The sequence below is a fragment of the Oreochromis aureus genome, linkage group 9, assembly GCF_013358895.1.
Source record: "Oreochromis aureus strain Israel breed Guangdong linkage group 9, ZZ_aureus, whole genome shotgun sequence".
Taxonomy (NCBI): domain Eukaryota; kingdom Metazoa; phylum Chordata; class Actinopteri; order Cichliformes; family Cichlidae; genus Oreochromis; species Oreochromis aureus.
The window spans coordinates 2,990,044-3,009,288 of NC_052950.1; the positions used below are offsets into that span (position 1 = coordinate 2,990,044).

Genomic DNA, 19,245 nt, shown 5'->3' on the forward strand with positions numbered 1-19,245 from the left:
ATAGGAAGATGTAGGTAACACCAGACTGCAGATGAGCTGCACACAGAGCTGGACTGGGACAAAACAATCGTCCCGGGCATTTTGACTAGAGACCGGCCCACCATTATAGGAAAAATCATAAAGCCTTTGAATGAAAACAAACACTGTTGTGACAGTGATGTACACTGTTCTGATGGTATATATGTATCAATCTATCAATTGTTTGTTGTAAGACTCAGATAATTATTTTTTTAAAAGCGAGACATTTTAAACTTCATCATAGCTAAAAGCTGAACTCTAACTGTATTTTGAACTCCCATTTCCTGGGTGATAACCTGTTTGAATATATCATTTTATTTCATTTTGCTGCTCTTAATGTAATGGTACATTCTAATTATATTTTATCAGTCATTATATTTTATCAGTCTTAACCAAAATACATAAGCTTTCCCCCCTTTGGACCTGGTTTAAAGCAAAAAAGAAACCTCGGTCACTTCGACAAGCGTTCGTTATTCTGTAGCTGCATTTTATATAATAGGACTAATTTAGAGCTGCATGTGTTATCTCAATATTTTACATGTCACACAGTTTAGTTACAAACGAAACTCCTATTCCGTTAAATGCTAAATGGATTTCAGGCCTTTTGCCTGGAATCAATACTGTCATGTGTCTTAATGAGCTCTATATGTCTGTAAGCGTGTGCAATCCTTCAATAACTCAGGTCATTCTCACAGTAGATTGGCTAATCATAACGTTAACCAAAAGTTTGTGACCCTCAACAGACGACTCTCTGAGCCACAACTCCGTTAAAGGCACAAAAATGCAATGTGTATGACAAAATCCTTTCTACATATATAATCTCCAATATTATTCATTTGAGTCAGCGAGACTTTTAACATCCTCATAGAAGCTCTCCTCTACCCTAGAACTAAATCTATTTACTATCTGTTTCTAAAGCCTACATTATAACAACATTCTAGCATTATGTCACTGTGACAACTTATCCTAAAAATCAAAAAGAAATCCCACATTTTCTACTCATAAAATGTTCACTATTTTCCCCAAAGCATATCCTTTATTCCCACAGTTTCCCTCTAAATTTGGTGTACAACTTCTTATTAACACCAGCAATTTATCTTCTAAACAGAATTCAGTTCATTTTACTCCTTTCTTTAGAATTAACAATCTCTGCCTCAGTTTTACCATATCTAAATTATCAAACAACCCCTAATCGTTATAAATCCTAGTAAAACCCATTTCAAATTAAACAAATTAAATCTTAAACCCCTCTCTTTTTTGACACATCTCATGTGGCAAAAAACTCAACATGCTCCACCCAAGCTTAGGAAATTAAAAGGAAAAAAGGTTAGTCATTTCATTTCTCAGAACAGCTCAGCAATTCTCCTCTCCGGTGTTTTGCTCCAGCCCTGAAAACCTGTGTTTAAGGAACAAAATCGATTTAATCATCATGTCAAATCTTCTCAAACTCGTTGCTCCATCGAACTCTGGATCCTTGGAACTTACTCAACTCTCCCCCTATATGATCCAATCGGTGTCATGACAAAAACAACCTTAATCAGAACTGTCGTCAGTCCTGTGTTTCTTCAATTAATGGTAACATGAGTTATATCAAACAATATTTCCCTTTTAGCATTTTATAATGTATTAATATGGTCTAACCCAAATCAATAAAACAGAAATTCACTCAAAGGAACATCAGCATCCCCAGATTTAAGTCTCCCACTTGTCCTTTCATTTATTTCCCCCTTGGTCCCATCACTCGCATTCACTCCCATGCATTCACACACGATCTTTTTGCTGATACTGCAGCCTTCTGCGCACGTCATCAGATGCTCCACATCAGCAAAATGAGCTCAATCATTTGTTTTATTTCGTTTTCCTTTCTAGGAAAATAGTTCACTATACTTTTGACTGGATTGACACGCTGCAATCATTTTTTAGACAGGGACTCGCCGCCACTCAGTCTCTGATTGTAATCAATTATAATTCTGTAAAGCCCACCTGATTTTCGTACTTGGTAATTTTGTCAGCGCCGTCAGTTCACTTTCTTCCAGGCCTGCTTAGAACAAAAATGAAAAAAGAGAGCTGATTATTAGCTCATCAAAGTACAAAACAAAATCACCTGACAGGTTTTTTCTCTAAGTGCACTGTTACAAAAACTATGGGCCCTTTTAGACATGTCCATGTTTATCAAAACTCCCTCTCTTGAAATAGAAACAACAGCCTCAAAAATCTAAAACAATCTCAAAGTTCACTCGTTCAATGCACTGAAACCTCGTCAAAAGCTGCACCGTTTTACACACAACCATGTCTCCTTTGACACTTCACCATACTTAGATTCAGCCTAAAATATAAACACGTTATAACAATGTGTCCACACTAAATTATAAATTTCTTGTCCAAATCTGCACCTCTAAACTATCTACTTTGCTTCCTTTCCTCAAGGCCTCAATCACACACACAGGAAGCTCCTCTGTCGTCACTCACTCGAGCTAATTTGCGTACTGTTTCATCTCAACAAGTCAACGTGACAAAAGAAATACATGTTTAAACCTTATCACCTTATTCAATTATTTTCATTTTCTTTCTATACTAATCACTTACTTTTATCAATCAGTGAAAGAGCACTCCTAAGTCACCTTTTAAACTACTTTAAACACTTCTCTTTTGGTTTTTTTTGGTTTTTTTGTTTGTTTTTTCTCATAACTCACTCCCTTGTCATACAGCTTCTTTTGAGTTATTCCACAACAACTCTATTTTATCCAAGTGTGTTTTAAGTGTATTTTCTTCAACATTCACACCATTTTAACACTCATGTAATTAACAGGCTGATTTAATTACATATGTTTGTGTTCTTAGCCAAGTTTTAATCACTATCTATGCATTACTCCTCATGAGCTTGTCTCTGTAAGGTTAGTGCATTTCCTGTTTTTATGTGTGATTTTTATAAATGTTTCTTCATGATCTTTGTGATCTTGTAAATGTTTCTTTTGCAGTGTTTCAAACTCCTTTTGACAGGGTGTGTTTTCTCTCTTTGGCTCATCACTGGTCATTGTTAATGACATTTCCCCTTCGTCTGTGCCCAGTGGCCTTACCTGTTAAATCCCGTCTCCTCCAGTGACTCCAAGGTCACTCCGGGACTTAGGTTCAAGCAATCGTGACTGCGCCTTGCCTTAGGTTGTCCCAGGGTTTCGAGGTGGGATCTTACCCGTCATGGGCTGTCCAGCCTTCCATGCCCGCCTACTACAGTGGCCAACTGGGCAAGAGTGTTATCAGGTCTAGGGGACACACTGGTTCTGGAAATTAAAGGAGTGTAAACTGCTTTCTTTATTAAACTTTCCAACAATAATTTCACATGTAACAGTTTGTGTACGTGCGTTTTCAATTCATTAATGTAATTGTTAGTTCCTGTATTTATTTCTCTCGGTCTGTCTCTTTTCTAAACCCTGTAATTAATATAATTTTATTACTTTATTACTTTTTCTTAAAACATGCATTCGCTTCATCTTCATCTTCTTAACTTTAAATTTAACTCTGTCTATTTCTCTGGGTGCTCCCCTGACATCATCAGTCACACACACACACCTTCCTGTTTCTGCAGGCAACAGGCAGACTCTGTCTCCCTTTAAATTTCACAGTCTACAAACAATCAGTAATTCTACTAAATCTTGATCTAAAAACAATACACCTTCATTTCACTCACACACATTTAAACCGAGCTCTTTCACATATCCAAACAATTAACCAAGGGTATATGCTTATGTGTTTTTGAACTGAGAGAAAAGAAACTCAACCTCTCATACCATCACTCATGCATTTCTTGAATTAAAAGCACTTTCAAACTTTAGCACATCCTACTTTTCATCACAAAAGAAATATATTTCACACCCACTTTTTAAATGTTCTAACCTCTTTTGTCATTCAGTAATCGTCTCACACACTGCCTTTTCTTTCAAACTCCCCCCTTTTCACTTACTCAGACAAATCACACAGTCACTCAAATCAAATACTGACAGCATTCACACAGTTAAAATCACACAAAATACGCTTCCATACGAGTATTTTGGACATGCCTTCCATGATCAGAAAGAGCAAGTCAAAAGAAAAAAGAAAAAGAAAACTGAAACCTCTCATCGTCTCACAGCTTCTCCCCACACACACATAACTGAAAATAAAACACACCAACATTTATGGCTCACGAAATATACATCTATCAAAATTCAGTCATTTACTATACATCCACACTAATATATTCAAACTGTATTTACACTCTCGTGATAAGCAAAACCAACCTCTTATATACAGGCATTTATCAAAGCGCTCAGTCCTCTCGAAATTGAAACCACCCTCTCTGCGCGTCCCCGCTGCTCATTTGCATTTACACACACCATCAGTGCACATCCGGCTGTGCATTACTGACACAGAGACTGATCTTACTCATAGATCTCATATTTTATATTACAGACGTCTTTAATTACAACTGCACAGATTTTTTTAGGCCTTTTCAACTCCTATGTAATTTCGATAATAGAACATAACGGCTCCAACCGATCAGTCCCAGACTTTTTGTGCTCAATTCACCAGGGCGGTCCCAGACTGTCCTGTCCAGATTTCTAAACCTAACTTAATTTGCCAGCATACCCAATAAGCGCAAAATAGGAGACTCTAACTCCTAGCAATTTTGGAGGTTCCCAAGTTCTCCCCCGCTGTCGACGGTACTATCCCTACTTCACCGGTAGGCCAAGGGTCAGCGTCCTGCCCAGGCGCAAGCGTTACCAAGGAGAAAAATGCGCTTCTTAAGGGTCCCAGACTCCTCGTCCTAAAGTAATTTAGAATAATTTGAAACAACAATCTGCACCCAAAACAGGATTAAGATTGAGGCAGATCTCCCGTTGTGGACATAAGGGACTTGAACCCACGAACTGACCATCACACGTAGATCAAATGACCAACGGGGCTTCACCCCACACAATGACCAAATTCCCTATCATTCTAAGAATTCACTTAGCAGTCCAACTGCTTTCTCTTTTCATTCCTTTATTCTCATTACTCAGTACTGTCCCTTATACTTCATTATCATTACTTCAACCGGTAAACTTCATGAAAACTTCACCAAAATTAAAAAACAGACATTCACCAGTAATTACAGTGACCAGGCTTTTAATTTGACATGCCCAATGTGACACCTTTTGGAAATATATTTCAACAGGCAGTGTCTTACCTTTAAATGCCCCGGGGAATGCCTGCTCACTTTCACCACTGATTACCGTCTGCCCGTCCAATTACCACGGACCCCGGATCTCTCCATCTACCCCTCTACCTCTCTCTCACCGGAACGAGCCCCCAAATGTTAGGGTTCAATGTTGAGAGAAGAATCCATAAATAACCACAGATCCGGTCCAGTGTGGAATTAGACGGCATTTTAATGAATTACACATGTGTGAGTTCAACAACCCAATCAGTGTTGAACTGTCTTTATCATATTCAGACAACTGTTTTATGGGGTTAAGATAGTACAGCCCCCTTTTCTGTTACTAGGCAGAAATACGTCACACCAAAACCACAATGACTTTTAACATAGAACATCATCTTCGTGTCGACGGCTGATGCTTCCTGTCTCCATTCTCGCTGTCGCTTATCTCCTAGGACATCAGGTGCACTTCCTGTACAAAATGTCACTCATACAGGCACAACTCCGCAGTTAGACTCATTTAGGTGAGAGTTTATATCTGTGTGTGTGTGCGCGCGCGGCGGCGTGCATGCTGTGTACTGCGTGCGTGTCATGACCTCTCACTATTTGTCTGTCTGTACGTGCAGAGTTTGCATCTGCTTTCTGAACCTTAGTTGACCTCAACTTAAGCAACCAACCAGGCTAAGGCCATCCTGTGTGTAATGATCTTGACTTATATGTAAAATATATAAACAACTGTTTCAGTCTACCACAACTACTTAAGGCTTAATCCGCAATACATGCATAATAAACACCCTGCTCTTAACTTGCACTCACTCTGCTTTCGGTTTCACTTCTGCACCAGCCTGCAACTTCAAAGACATATAACTTCCTGTCTTCTTTTAGCACAGAGTTACTCTTTCACCCTACAGTCTGCATAAACATTAAAATTATAAATTCAAAAGCACTTCGGGTGATAGATTCAACTCAACAGTTTAAAGTGGTTTTTTACTGGACCTGTAATAAAGACTAATATAATACCCATATATTTGAACATCTGAATGCCTCTGAATGCAACATCACTATTAACATGAAACGGTAATGATGATTATAAAAATAGCAGCAAATAATAGCAGGAAAATATTTCTATTCCCCACAGTAGTTCTAAATAAATTCTGACTGCATTTAGGATGTTTTTTTACTCACTTTGTCTCTTCCACGATGTTATTTCTCTCTCCAACAACGTATGTTACAATTACATTAGCGTGACCAATTATGCAAATTAGGCGATGACGTCATTTAGCGACTTCTAACGACTTTTAGGACAGCCAATAGCGATTTTCCTTACTGAGGAGTTGGCAACACTGCCTTCATCCACCTGCTGGCTTCCACCACTTGCTAATGTTATTGAATCTGTGGAAGCTCCGCGATATCCACCACACGAAGTAACGAGTAACGAGCCTATCTAAATCCCAGTAACGAGTAACGCGTTCCTGGTTTTGGCATAATAACTAGTTACCGTGCTCGTTACCACAATAATAACGTAGTTACTGTAACGCGTTACTTAATAACGCGTTAGTCCCAACACTGGTTATTCATTAGCATTAGCACATTATAGCGGCAAGCTGGGCCGCGGTTCTCTTCAGACTACGTTACTTCGGGCGCCCGCATTTATACACCAGTGGTTGTTCGCAGTATGCCTGTCGGCGCGAATAGTTCATGCGGTCACGGCCACGGGTGATGTAGGAGGTAAAGTTTAGCTGTGGTGGCTCCAGGAAGCATGCATTTACTGCCGCTTGCATTGCTTTCAATGTACATGACGTTAAGAAGGCGAGGAGAAAGGGTGCGTGCAGCGCTTCGTTACACGCACGGATCAGCCGTGTGAGAGGAGAGATGGTGTGCGGCAGAAAATCAAAATTAGAAATCATAGAAGAAAGTATTACGCTATTGAACACAGAAAATACAGCCATCAGATTTCTTGTAGACCTAGCACACTTCTGGTCTGTGTCTGAATACATATATAAGTACATAGATGCAGATGAACACTGTAAACATGATGAAAGATCGACAGACTAACTCGAACATATCTTTAATCTTTAGGACTTTGGGTGGCGCTTCCTTTCCTTCCTGTCAACCTCTCCAGAGGGGTGTCTGCTGATGGCAGAAAGATTACATCACCTCTGGTTGGAACCCTGGACAGTGCCACAACCTTTGGCTTGGTGTCCAATGTGATGCCCCATCGCCACCTTCTGACCTAACTTCTTCTCAGCTCTGTGACTACTTCAAGAGGGGCATTCCTGTGTGGAGGCGTGCCAGGCAGCTTGTTTTACCTGTGAACTTGCGTACTTTCACTTCATCAACAACAAAGGTATGCAAGTTCAAAATAGTAATGTCTCATTTAAACTTAATTCAGTTTTACACTGAACAGGAATCGGCTTTATATATAAAACAATTGCAAAAAAAAAAAAAAAAAAAAATGTACCTATGGGCATTTGGGTTTTGTTTTAAACTTTTGTTTTGAACTTATCCCTTTAAAATCTAATTAGAGAGGGCTGGCTACATTTGATGAATACATTTTGTGTTTAAATGATTCGCTTTGTGTTGGGCAATGTGGCAAAAAGCTGAGATGAGATCTAGTCTCATATCACCATATTGATATATTGTAATATTGCCCAACTCTCCTCTGTGTTTTTCTCAAATTATTTATATACACCCAGTAAAGCGTGTCTCTTTGTTTCTCCAGTGCTATGCTTCATGTGGAGATGCAAGGACTGTGGGACAACATTAACAAAAAGATCTGAATTGCTCAAACACTACAAACTGATTCATAGGCATTACGGACGAGGCCACTCATATCCATGCACTTATTTAAATTGTGCATGTAGGTTCAAGACTTGGAACGCCCTACTGAGCCATCTATCAAGAAATCACCCTGCCCAACAAGCAGTCTCCAAAGCTGCGTCCACATTCACTTGCCATATTTGTGGCCATAATCAACTCTCCACAGAAAGAGAATATTTTCAACATATCTATCAGCATCTTAAAAATAAGGAGACTGTAACATGTGTGTTCCAAAACTGTGAATATAAAACCAATGTCTATGAGAACTTCAAAAGTCATAAATACAGAAAACACTCTGGTACAGTGAACACATTTAAGCCTGGAATAAGTTCTGTTGATGAATCTTCTGCCAGTGTTGCCAGTGATATTTCAGATGTGGAAATTATAGAGAGTGATGTAAATTTAAATTCTGCTTTTGACAATGGGTATTCTGAAAACTTAGAGAAGGATATTGAGCTTAAAATTGCTTCAGTGCTCCTTAAGTTGGAACACATCTTTCTTGTGTCTAATGCAGCTGTAGATGAGCTTTTGCAGGAGTTAAACTATTTGATTGGTTCTGTTTCTGTGGCAATTACCCAAAAGACTATTAGCCAAGTATTACAAGACAATGGATGCCAATTTGACCAGTCAGTTGTTGAAAAGCTAGCCAGTGTACTCTGTGAGACAAACCCTGTAAAAAAAGCAATTGGAGATAAAAGTCCACTTTCCAGTCCTTGGAGATGAAAAGCATACTATAAGAGCCACTTTAAAGTAGTGGAACCAGTGGAATATATACTTGACCGAAAAAATAACAAGTCATTCCAATATATTTCAATTTTAAAGTCTTTGCAGCATATTCTTGACTGCCAGACAATCTTGGATCAGGCTGTTACAGTTTTTCTCAGTTGCTTTGGTGCATTTCTCACAACAGAATTAAACTTTGCACAATTCAACCTCCACAACATGTAGTCGTTTTGGCACAACCTTGTGGCGGTTTCATGTTCATTTCGTACAAAGGCAAATGCCTTTGGACATGAAGCAGTTGAGTAAGTACAATTATCTATAGAATGGTCACTTTTGACTTGCTATTCATCACTATCTCCTTGCTTCTATCATGAATGTCACAATTATTTATACTTGTACCGGCTGAATAGTCATTGTCCATACAACTAATAGTCTTCATTTCATTGCTTGTGTCAGTGCACTCAAAATTGTTGAACATCTTGTCAAACAATTTGTACACCCATTTTGAAAACCCTATTTTTATGGAGTTTCCATGAAAATCTCCATAAATTACTTTTCTCAGGTGAACCTTATCTCATACTAATGAAAATTGGTGTGTGTTACTCTTACTTGCAACCAATGAAAAGCCTCTTCTACCCAGTCATAGGTGAATCGCGTTACAGTATCCCCTACGCTACAAGTATATATATAATGTAAACCAACATACAAGATTGGCATGAGGTGCATACTGAATCTACAAAAGCTTGTGATGACATCACAGCAGAGTCCTGCAGAGGATGGATTCGCCACTCCAGGAGATACTTTCCTCGCTGCATTGCGAGGGATAACATCTGTTGTGATGTAGATGAAAATATGTGGCCAGACAGACAGGAACGTCTGGATATGCCAGAATGATTTACTGTACTGTTACATGTGCTGTTTATTGTTCACATTAGTGCACAGCTCTACCAAATGGATGATTTTATGTTTACATGTATTCTACAGTGAACAAGTGACTGTAGCATATTTTTCTTTTGCACAATTCTGTAGGATTACAAACACTTCTACACAATGGAAATGTGAAACGTACGTATTCAGTGTCTCAGTTACTCCCAAGACTCCCATAACATCTACAGTGACTTCACTGCACATTTCAGATGGCTGTACAGGTAGGCCATAGTGCTGTCGTCAGCATTTTCAGGTGTCACCAATTGTTTTTGCAATGGGAAACACTGAAATTATAAACTGTCATAGTGGAAACATGACAATGCCATTTGACTATCTTGTTCATACAGATGGTGTCAAGACTTTTCATTTTGATGGCACTGGCAGTTTCATTGACATGGATACTTGCTTTTGCGGTATGGATAATCAATTCTGTGCATGTGACGTGCTTTTGCAGGCTATCCACTAGGTTTTGCAGTTTGCACTAATTGTTTTGGGAAATGCACTAACTGCTGTGCAAATGTTGATGGTGTTCTGAGAAACGCACCAAGGCGACTGAGAAAAACTGTAATTTGAATACTGTAGATAATCAGCCTCAAAAAACTTCTGTGCACTACAAAACTATCTTCGATGGTGACTTCTTCCATGAAAATGGACTGTTGTCCAAGCAGGAAAGCATTTCATTGATATTATACATTGATGAATTCGAAATATGTAATCCCCTTGGTACATCACGGAGGAAGCATAAAATTTGTGGATTGTACTGGGTTTTGGGTAATTTGCCACCGGGCTGTAATTCTGCTTTAACCTCAATCTATTTGGCTGCTTTAATCAAAAGTAATGATCTGAAGTGCTATGGGTATGAGAAAGTGTTAAAACCTGTAATTAATGATCTTGTAATTTTGGAACAGAGTGGGATATTTCTGTCAAAGTTGGGCAGAACAGTAAAAGGCACTGTTCAGTGTGTTGTTGCCGACAACCTTGGTGCACACAGTATTGCTGGATTCTTTGAAAATTTCTCAGGGACATACGTATGTAGATTTTGCACTGCAGAAACATCAGAGTTCCAGACTATTGAAGTCAGAAGTGAAGTCTTTACTTTAAGAACAAAAGACATTCATGCAGATCATTTACGAATTATTGAGGAAAACAAATTGCCCAGTTATTATGGTGTGAAATCAAAGTGTATTTTGTCAAAGCACCTCTCACATTTTGATGTTACCACTGGGTTTCCACCTGATGTTGTACATGATCTTTTGAGGGAATTGTTCCTTTTGAACTTGCGCTTTGCCTCAATTTGTTAATCAAAAAAAGTATTTCACATTATGTACATTGAATGAAGCAATATCATCTTTCAACTTTAAGTGGGCTGACAAAACAAATCGACCTCATCCTGTGGCTCTCAGTTTTGCATCCAAAAAAAGTGTAGGAGGGAATGCACACGAGAACTGGAGTCTTACCAGATTTTTGCCTTTGTTCGTTGGGCAGAGTGTACCCTGTGAGGAGCCTGCTTGGCACATCTTAACAGACTTGAAGGACATTGTTGATCTTGTTGTCAGTCCTGTTCATACTGAGGACTCCATTGCATATCTTGGTTTTAAGATCTCCGAGCACAGAATCAAGTTTCAAGAGGTTTTAGTTAATGTTAATCTTAAACCAAAGCACCACTACTTGGAACATTATCCATACTTGATCCGTAAGTTTGGGCCACTGGTTGCACTATGGACTATGCGATTCGAAGCAAAGCATAGTTTTTTTAAAAGAGTTGCAAGGAACATCAGATGCTTCAAAAATGTACTTCTTTCCCTTTCACAGAGACATCAGTATCAGATTGCATATCATTTGCATGCAATTAGCTTTGCCAAACCCCCACTGGAAGTAATAGATGTTTCCACTGTTCACATTGATGTTCTTAACAAGGACATCTCAAATGCACTGAGACAGAAGTCTCCAGATATGGACAATGTGTGCTTGGCTAAAAGTGTAGCATATAATGAACTAATCTACAAGTGTGGGATGATCTTGAACCACGGCTCACTGGGAGGACTGCCAGAGTTTGGTGAAATCATCCAAATGGTGATACTGCAGGACAAACTAATCTTCATTCTGAAAAAGCTTAGCGGATGGTATATGGAACACTACAGAGCTTATGATCTCAAAACATCACCAAGCAAAGAAGTGGAACTTGTTGAGCCACAAGAACTGCATGATACCTACCCACTGGCAGACTACAAAATTAGAGGGATGCATCTTGTCACCTTGAAAAGATATGTCCATGTTTAAAGGGTGAGGCCTCAAAATATGATAAAGTATTTTCTTAAGTGGGAAAACAAAACCCAGACCCATACAATACTAATGTGTTCTCAGAACATATTTATTTTATACTGCAAGCCAAAGTGGTGTGATGATGTCATTGGCAATTCATCAGTTATGTCATTTTTTTTAATGCAGGTTACTGGATTCCTGTCATGGCTGTGTGCAGGCAGGCACGGAGAAAGGACCCAAAATGCAGGACTCCGAGGCAGACGTGGACTCAAAAACGCACAGCTTTATTGCTGGATAGCAACAGAACAGAACTAACCTAAACTGAGAAAAATAGAAAATAAACTAAGCAGGCTGGCAGACAGAACACACAGTTAACCTGAGGGTTGAAGACATTAACGACGCGACAGAGAACAAAGGAAACACAGGGCTAATATACACACGGCAGTAATCAAGGGATGAGAGACAGGAGAGGAACACACCTGGGAGAAATCACAGCTGACGAGACAGGGGAAACGTAAACTGAGCACACTCACATAAGACACAGACCTCCACAATAAAACAGGAAACTCAGACACAGGGAACCAGACAAGACGCTGAACTAAACAGGCTGATTAACAAACAGACAGTGTGACACCATAGACAGACAGAACACAGAAGTGGGACCAGGGCAAGCAAAGAACAGAAACCTAACAAATGGCAAATCATAACAGAATATATACTCAGAATAAACAAAAGCATAAGGAAACACAAAACGCTGAGTCGGCAGACTCAGGATCATGACAATTCCAGTCAGTGAATGCTAATCCTATGCTCTCCCCCCTTCTGCTTCTCTTCTCTTTTTCTTCTTTCCTCTCCTTGTTGTCTCCTATATTCTCCTCACCTCCTCTCCTTCTCTCTTCTCTTCAATGTCTCCCATATTCTCGCCATCTCTCTTCTCCTCCCCTCTCCTCTTCGGTTTGCCTTCTCTCCTCGCTGCCTCAGCTGATCTCCACCTCTCCTCTTCATTTTCTCCTCCCCTTTCCTCCTCTCTTTGCCTTCTCTCTTTTCCTCTAGTTTGACATTAAATTCTCCTAATTGGAAATGTCAGTGGTTTACATGTTGATCCTCACTAACTGTGCTTGTGCTTTGTTCTCAGACCACCATGGCTGGTTCAACACCTGCAAGACTGAAGGTGATTTTAGGAGAGAACAACATTGAAAAACTGACTCTTCCAAATGGCATCCCAGAGTCACTTGAAGACCTTCTCAGCACGATAAAGACTACCTTTGGGTTAAAAGGTAACTTCAGACTGCAATACATGGACCAAGACTTTGGCAACGACTTCTTCAATCTGAATTCTACCACCGAACTTGAATTTGGGGACAATCAAAGTGATCCACCAGCAAACAAATCCACCTTTGATCAGTGCCGATCAGTCCACTTCATCTCTGTCTCTTTCATTTGAGTCTGATGACGGTATTTCGGTGGCATCAAATGACACAATTATCCTCTCATCCCCTGAATCTATGTCATCTCGAACACAACAGTGGCCAGAAGACTTTGCAATTCCCCAATTTTCATATGACACAGAGCTACAGCTAGAGAGGGGGAATACTGAGTACCGTGTGAGCCAAAAAATGTTGACTTTAAGCGCCCGAATGCTGTCTGATATCCTGAAAAGAGTTGCAGAAGAAATTTACCGTTACAAGGTCTATCCAGAGGATGCACATTTCTGCGCAGCTGCAGAGGCCCTTATCAAAAAGCACCCATGTTTGAAAGAACCTGGATCGTTCAATGGCTGCTACGGTTGGAAACAACGACTGAAGTACAAAATGGCAAACTACAGGACCCAGCTCAAATTACAGGGGTATCCAGAGCTGTGTGTAAACTCACTGAAATCTAAAGCTACTACAGATGCTTTCCCTGCTAAAAAAGTGAAGAAGCCAAAACGTTCTGAAGCTAACTTTTATCCATCCTTTCCTACTGGTGAGACTCTGGACAGCATGGAAAAAGTGAGACTAGAACTTCTGACAGAGATCGGGATAAGGGACAATGAAAGGGTCATCGCAGACAAAATGGCTAACACGTTTGCCTACAGGCGACATGAGGTGGTAAACCAAGAACCAAGCATTCAGGAACTGAAGGACAGATGGCCTGCACTCTTCACACAGAAAGAGGTAAGAATGGAACTGAAGTGATCAAGAGTCTGTATGCTTCAGGATTTATTGCAGTTAACTTTCATGAATCGGTCATAACTTGATGTGGTTGAGATTTTATAACACTGAACTTAATGAAAAGAATTTACATTTTGAATTTCCATATATGTTATACTTTTTGGGATATAGACATTTTGGCATACAATCAGTTTCAGCATTTTGTTCCATAATACAATATCTACTGTCATTTGTGTTTTGTTTTTAGATAAATACAGAGTTCCAGAGGCTCATGGCTGTTCCTCTTGAGTGGAAGTTCATGGCCCAGTTAGACATGCACTCAAGTCAGCTGATCAAAGTCATACGTGCCAAAGGAGGAGCAACACGCCAAAAGATTGCGAACATCATGGACACATTGGACCAGGTAAATCTGTACCATCAAACAAGATACTTCGTAACTAAGAGGGCTGTCAAAATATATCTGAATCCTTCATAAAGACAATATGGGCAGGCCAATGCTAATCATGGCTTTCATATGCATGAATGTTTTAGCGACTCAAAAAATACACCACTGAACTCATCCCTTTTCTTTCTGTAATGAATCTCTGGGCTTGTGAATTACTGTTTTTAAATAAAGTACATGTAAGTTAAGCAATAAGAGTAAGGATGTCTGTCTTATGAAATTTAGAGTTTAAAATTAATCAACATTTGTTGTTCTAGACTGTGGACATTAATCATCGGAGGGAATGTGTGCTGAAAGCCCTCACCATCTTCCTGGGAGAAGATGCAGATGGCCTGATCAAGGAATACCTTGTAAGTTTCAACAGTTTGTCAGCACATCTTGTCAAAGGGACACAAAAAAGTTAACTGTTAGAACAAACATAACACGTGAACCATAGTTGGATTGCTGACATGTATTTATTATCATGACCATATTGGACATTATGTAATTCCCAGCAACAACACATTACATATTGGATTGACTTTGTTTTAAGTAAGAAGGGCTTACTTGATTATTTAAGTTCAAAGGAATAGTTTGACATGTTGGGAAATCTTATCTTTCTTGCTTACAATTTGATTAGAGTCAGATTGATACACCTCTCTCTGCTGTTTCTGTGTGATGACACCCAGCCAAGAAATAGCCCAGCACATAACACATATTGGTACATCACCCAAACACTTAATCACAGTAAGAAGTGAGGCTAATGATGATTTGTGTTTGTGTCTTGTACCCCTCTGTAGGACTGTGGAGCAGATGATGTTCAGAGGGACCTGGAGGAGGTCACCATGGCAGTGTATAGGGCTTTGGAGCGTGATGTCACAGGGGTGGGCGTGGAAAGGATTTTGGCCCGATCCGCCATTTTCGGGGTCTAGCAAGTGAAAAGGGAGCGAAGGCACACACAACAGCCATGGTTCGTATTTGCTGTGCGGTCGGCTGCAATGTTCGATCGCACGACCGGCAAGAGAATAAGGTTGAAAAGAGTTTATCTTTTCATTCTTTCCCAACCTGGAAGCAACATGAGGCAGCTCGTGTATCGATGTTACCAAACGAAGGCGTCTAGCCTGGATAGCAGCGGTGAGACGAGCTGATATCCAGCTCTCTTCCATCTCCAAATATCTGTTGGTGCTCCAGACATTTTCATTCCGGTAAGTTCTAAATATGTTCATATCACTCTTTGTAGCCTATTAGTTTTATTTTCGATGCGCTTTGAGGTCATAGCAAATTAGTACAAACATCCTACTGAGTGATTTTGCAGAACTACCTTCTATTTATAGAGTTGCTAATTATTTGGCATTATTGCAGCAAACCAGCCTATGAAATGGATGAAACACATCGTGACTGGGTTCCAGCGCTACATAACGGACCTGCTTCAAACATACCACCATGCCAATCAGATTACTTCTTCCATGTGAGGGTGAAGATGTGACCCTTCTGGATAAGATGGTGAAGGTTTGCTGCGTTTGTTGAACAGTGTTGTAGTAAAACCAGGGAAAATGAAACTTGCTCCTGTTAAATATTCTTAAGTCTTTTGCTGTATAAATAGTGGGGGTTTTTTTTTTCAAAAGATACAGTAAATAATGTTAGTAGTGTGTGATATCATGTAAACACTGTCATGATTTTATGTAAACATTTTGTCTTTTATAAACTATAAATGACGTGGATTCTACATTGTAACTGATGTGATGTTCTATAAAGTGGTTTTAATAATAAAAAAGAGGCAAAAATTAGTTTGTTTCTTTATTCAATTTTTGAACAGTTGTACTCAGTCAGTACATATTCAGTAAATGCAAATTATTTACATGGCAGTGCACTTCAGGCATAAATCTAGACCCCTATATAAAACATTATGGCATTATAGCAGTGACAACTCCTCCACAGTAGCAGGTGGGATTTTTCTTTTTTGAGGACGGCTCCTTTTACCTTTCACTACGGATGGTCTGTTTATGTTTTGATCAAGAGCCTTTTTTTGGGCAGCTGAAGAGGAGAAGTCTATCTTATGGCCAACCACTGACTGTATCTTGGTCACATTACCCAGCAAAACCCAGTATGCAGGTTCATCTGTAACAGGCCTTGTGCCACAGATCCGCACAGTTGCTTCTACATTAAACAGAAGAGCAGCAACATGGGTGCAGGTCTCCACGACTCCGGCCATACAGGTGCAGTGGGCGGCTTCAACCTTCCCTGTGATGCTCACAGTGACCCATGGCTGCAATGCTGTTCATTCAGTCTTTGAGAGTGCAGTACCTGAAACACACACAGACAAAGTTCAATTAAAGACAAGAACTATGAGCCAAGGCCGACATAAATGTGTTTTATCTACTTTATCATAAATGTAACAGTGTTTAGAAAGTTAGCACATACATGTCATTTTTCATTTCTTTATGTGTCCATCTATAAAACGCTGCATTTTATAGGGTAAATCTACCTGTTTTCTGTCAGAAACCTGCCTGCAGAAAATGAACCTAAAGTATGTAATGCAAGGATGTAATCACTTTAGAGATGGAGAAAGCATAAAGTGACAATTATGAATCACTTAATATGATAAGGAGATTCTGCAGGTCATTAATCAATGTATAAAATTAAAATAAAATGTATTTTTAGTGACACAAGATACAAATATTGAAGCAAGATCTATAATTAGAATTATTTATAATAAATATGAATAAATCAGTGCAATTTCTTTAACCATAAAGAATAACTAAGTCTTTCAGGACAATGTCACATTAATGCACTGAACTCACTATGTTATCCCTCTAACAGCCTCCACATGTTCTCACTGTAATTTCCCCCTCATGAATGAATTTATGCTGCACTAATCTGAATGTTTGCAGGGAAATCAAACGCATTTCACAGGCAGTGCTCGAGCTGACTTACCTTTGTTTGAATGATGACTTGTACGCGCTGACTCCACAGACAAGGTACAAAAATACGTCAGGCTATAGCGGTTGCTCTTCAGGGTTTCTACTCCACAGCAGTGTTTCATACGGGTCCACATTTCCAATGCACGCAATTTTCTGCAAGTACCGCTGCTTCGCCTCTGGACGCAATCGGTCTCTATACCGTCCGTTTTCTTTGGAGCTGCTTTTAAGCATGATTCTTGTCGTCGTCGTTCCAACACTGTGTCTCTTTTGATTCGTAGACCCCGAAAATGGCGCCGCGCTCCGCGGCGTGACGTCAACTCCAAAGCCCTATGTGATTCGGAAGGAGGGGGAGGGAGTGCAGGAGCCACCTGAAGACATTGGCATTGTCATTGAGGGTGTGGAAGTGTTGCATGAACTAACTTCGGTTGCCTCAGCTTGTGCCCTGCTTCTAGGTTTGATCTATGCACTCAACCTAGCTTATCCAAAACCCTTTCGCTTCACTTTTGAAGTGCTCCAAAAAATCTTCATGCAGCTTGATCAGCACAAGATGTCCCCCAAAGTCCAAAATCTGTATATCAAACTTCAAAGCTCCCAGTAATGGCACAGAACAATGACCAACAAATGGCCTTGTGTACGGTGGCCCTGAGAGGCCAAACGGACTGCAACTTCAGAAAACACTTGCAAAAAGAAAAACACTTGCAAAAAGAAAAATGCTGCAAAAGAAAAAATGCTGCAAAAGAAAAACACTTGCAAAAGAAAAATGCTGCAAAAGGAAAACGCTGCAAAAGAAAAATGCTGCAAAAGAAAAAACACTTGCAAAAGAAAAATGCTGCAAAAGAAAATGCTGCAAAAGAAAAACACTTGCAAAGGAAAATGCTGCAAAAGAAAACGCTGCAAAAGAAAAATGCTGCAAAAGAAAACACTTGCAAAAAGAAAAATGCTGCAAAAAGAAAAACGCTGCAAAAAGAAAAATGCTGCAAAAAGAAAAACACTTGCAAACAGAAAAATGCTGCAAAAAGAAAAACACTTGCAAAAAGAAAAACGCTGCAAAAAGAAAAACACTTGCAAAAAGAAAAACGCTGCAAAAAGAAAAATGCTGCACAAAGAAAAACGCTGCAAAAAGAAAAATGCTGCAAAAAGAAAAACGCTGCAAAAGCACACAAAGCACAACGGAAATGGGAAAAAAGACAACGGAAATGTTTCTGGGGAGACAATAACCGGACGGACCAGTTGCACGAACCAAAACGTATGTATGGCTGTATCCCAATTCAGGGACTGTTTCCCAATTCAGGGTCTGCAGCCTTAAAGTACGCAGCCTTAACGGTCCTTAAGGGCCGCACTCAAAGACCGCTGAGGCCGGCTTGTAGGCTTGTAAGATGGGACGGTCTAGCCTCCGTCGCGCTGCCCAGGTTGCCTAGCAACCATGATACTAACAGCTGGAAACGTTTCATACAGCTTTGTTTGACAGAAATGAAGGAGAACATATTTTGTACATTTGTTTCTACATGAGCTTTGTGTGATTTGATAAGTATCTGAGGCTGATGATTTTGGGCTTCATTTCTGTACTGAACAGTCATTTAAGATTAGCTAGTAAATAACAATTAGCTCATGTTGTTCATGAGACTAAAGTCATCTCACTTTGGTAATGTAAATATAATATGGCCAATATTTTATTAATCATTATTAGTTATTACAGCAGTGAACATGAACTCTGTGCCAAACACTGAGCTTCAGTAAAGATTCAAGTTGCATTTATTTATATTTCCTATCACCTTAAATCTTCACTCAAAGACAAGCATCTTTGACAGTGTATATATAGATGTATTA

General features: G+C 39.6%; 1 protein-coding gene across 1 annotated transcript; it reads left to right on the forward strand.

The window, feature by feature from the left end:
• Positions 1-13,288: 13,288 nt before the first annotated feature.
• Positions 13,289-17,729, forward strand: LOC116320599. Its single transcript, XM_039617786.1, has 5 exons — positions 13,289-14,079; positions 14,324-14,479; positions 14,776-14,868; positions 15,298-15,381; positions 17,697-17,729. The coding sequence occupies exons 1-5, from the start codon at positions 13,429-13,431 to the stop codon at positions 17,727-17,729; spliced, it is 1,017 nt and encodes a 338-aa protein (XP_039473720.1). The 5' UTR covers positions 13,289-13,428.
• The last annotated feature ends 1,516 nt before the right edge of the window (positions 17,730-19,245 follow it).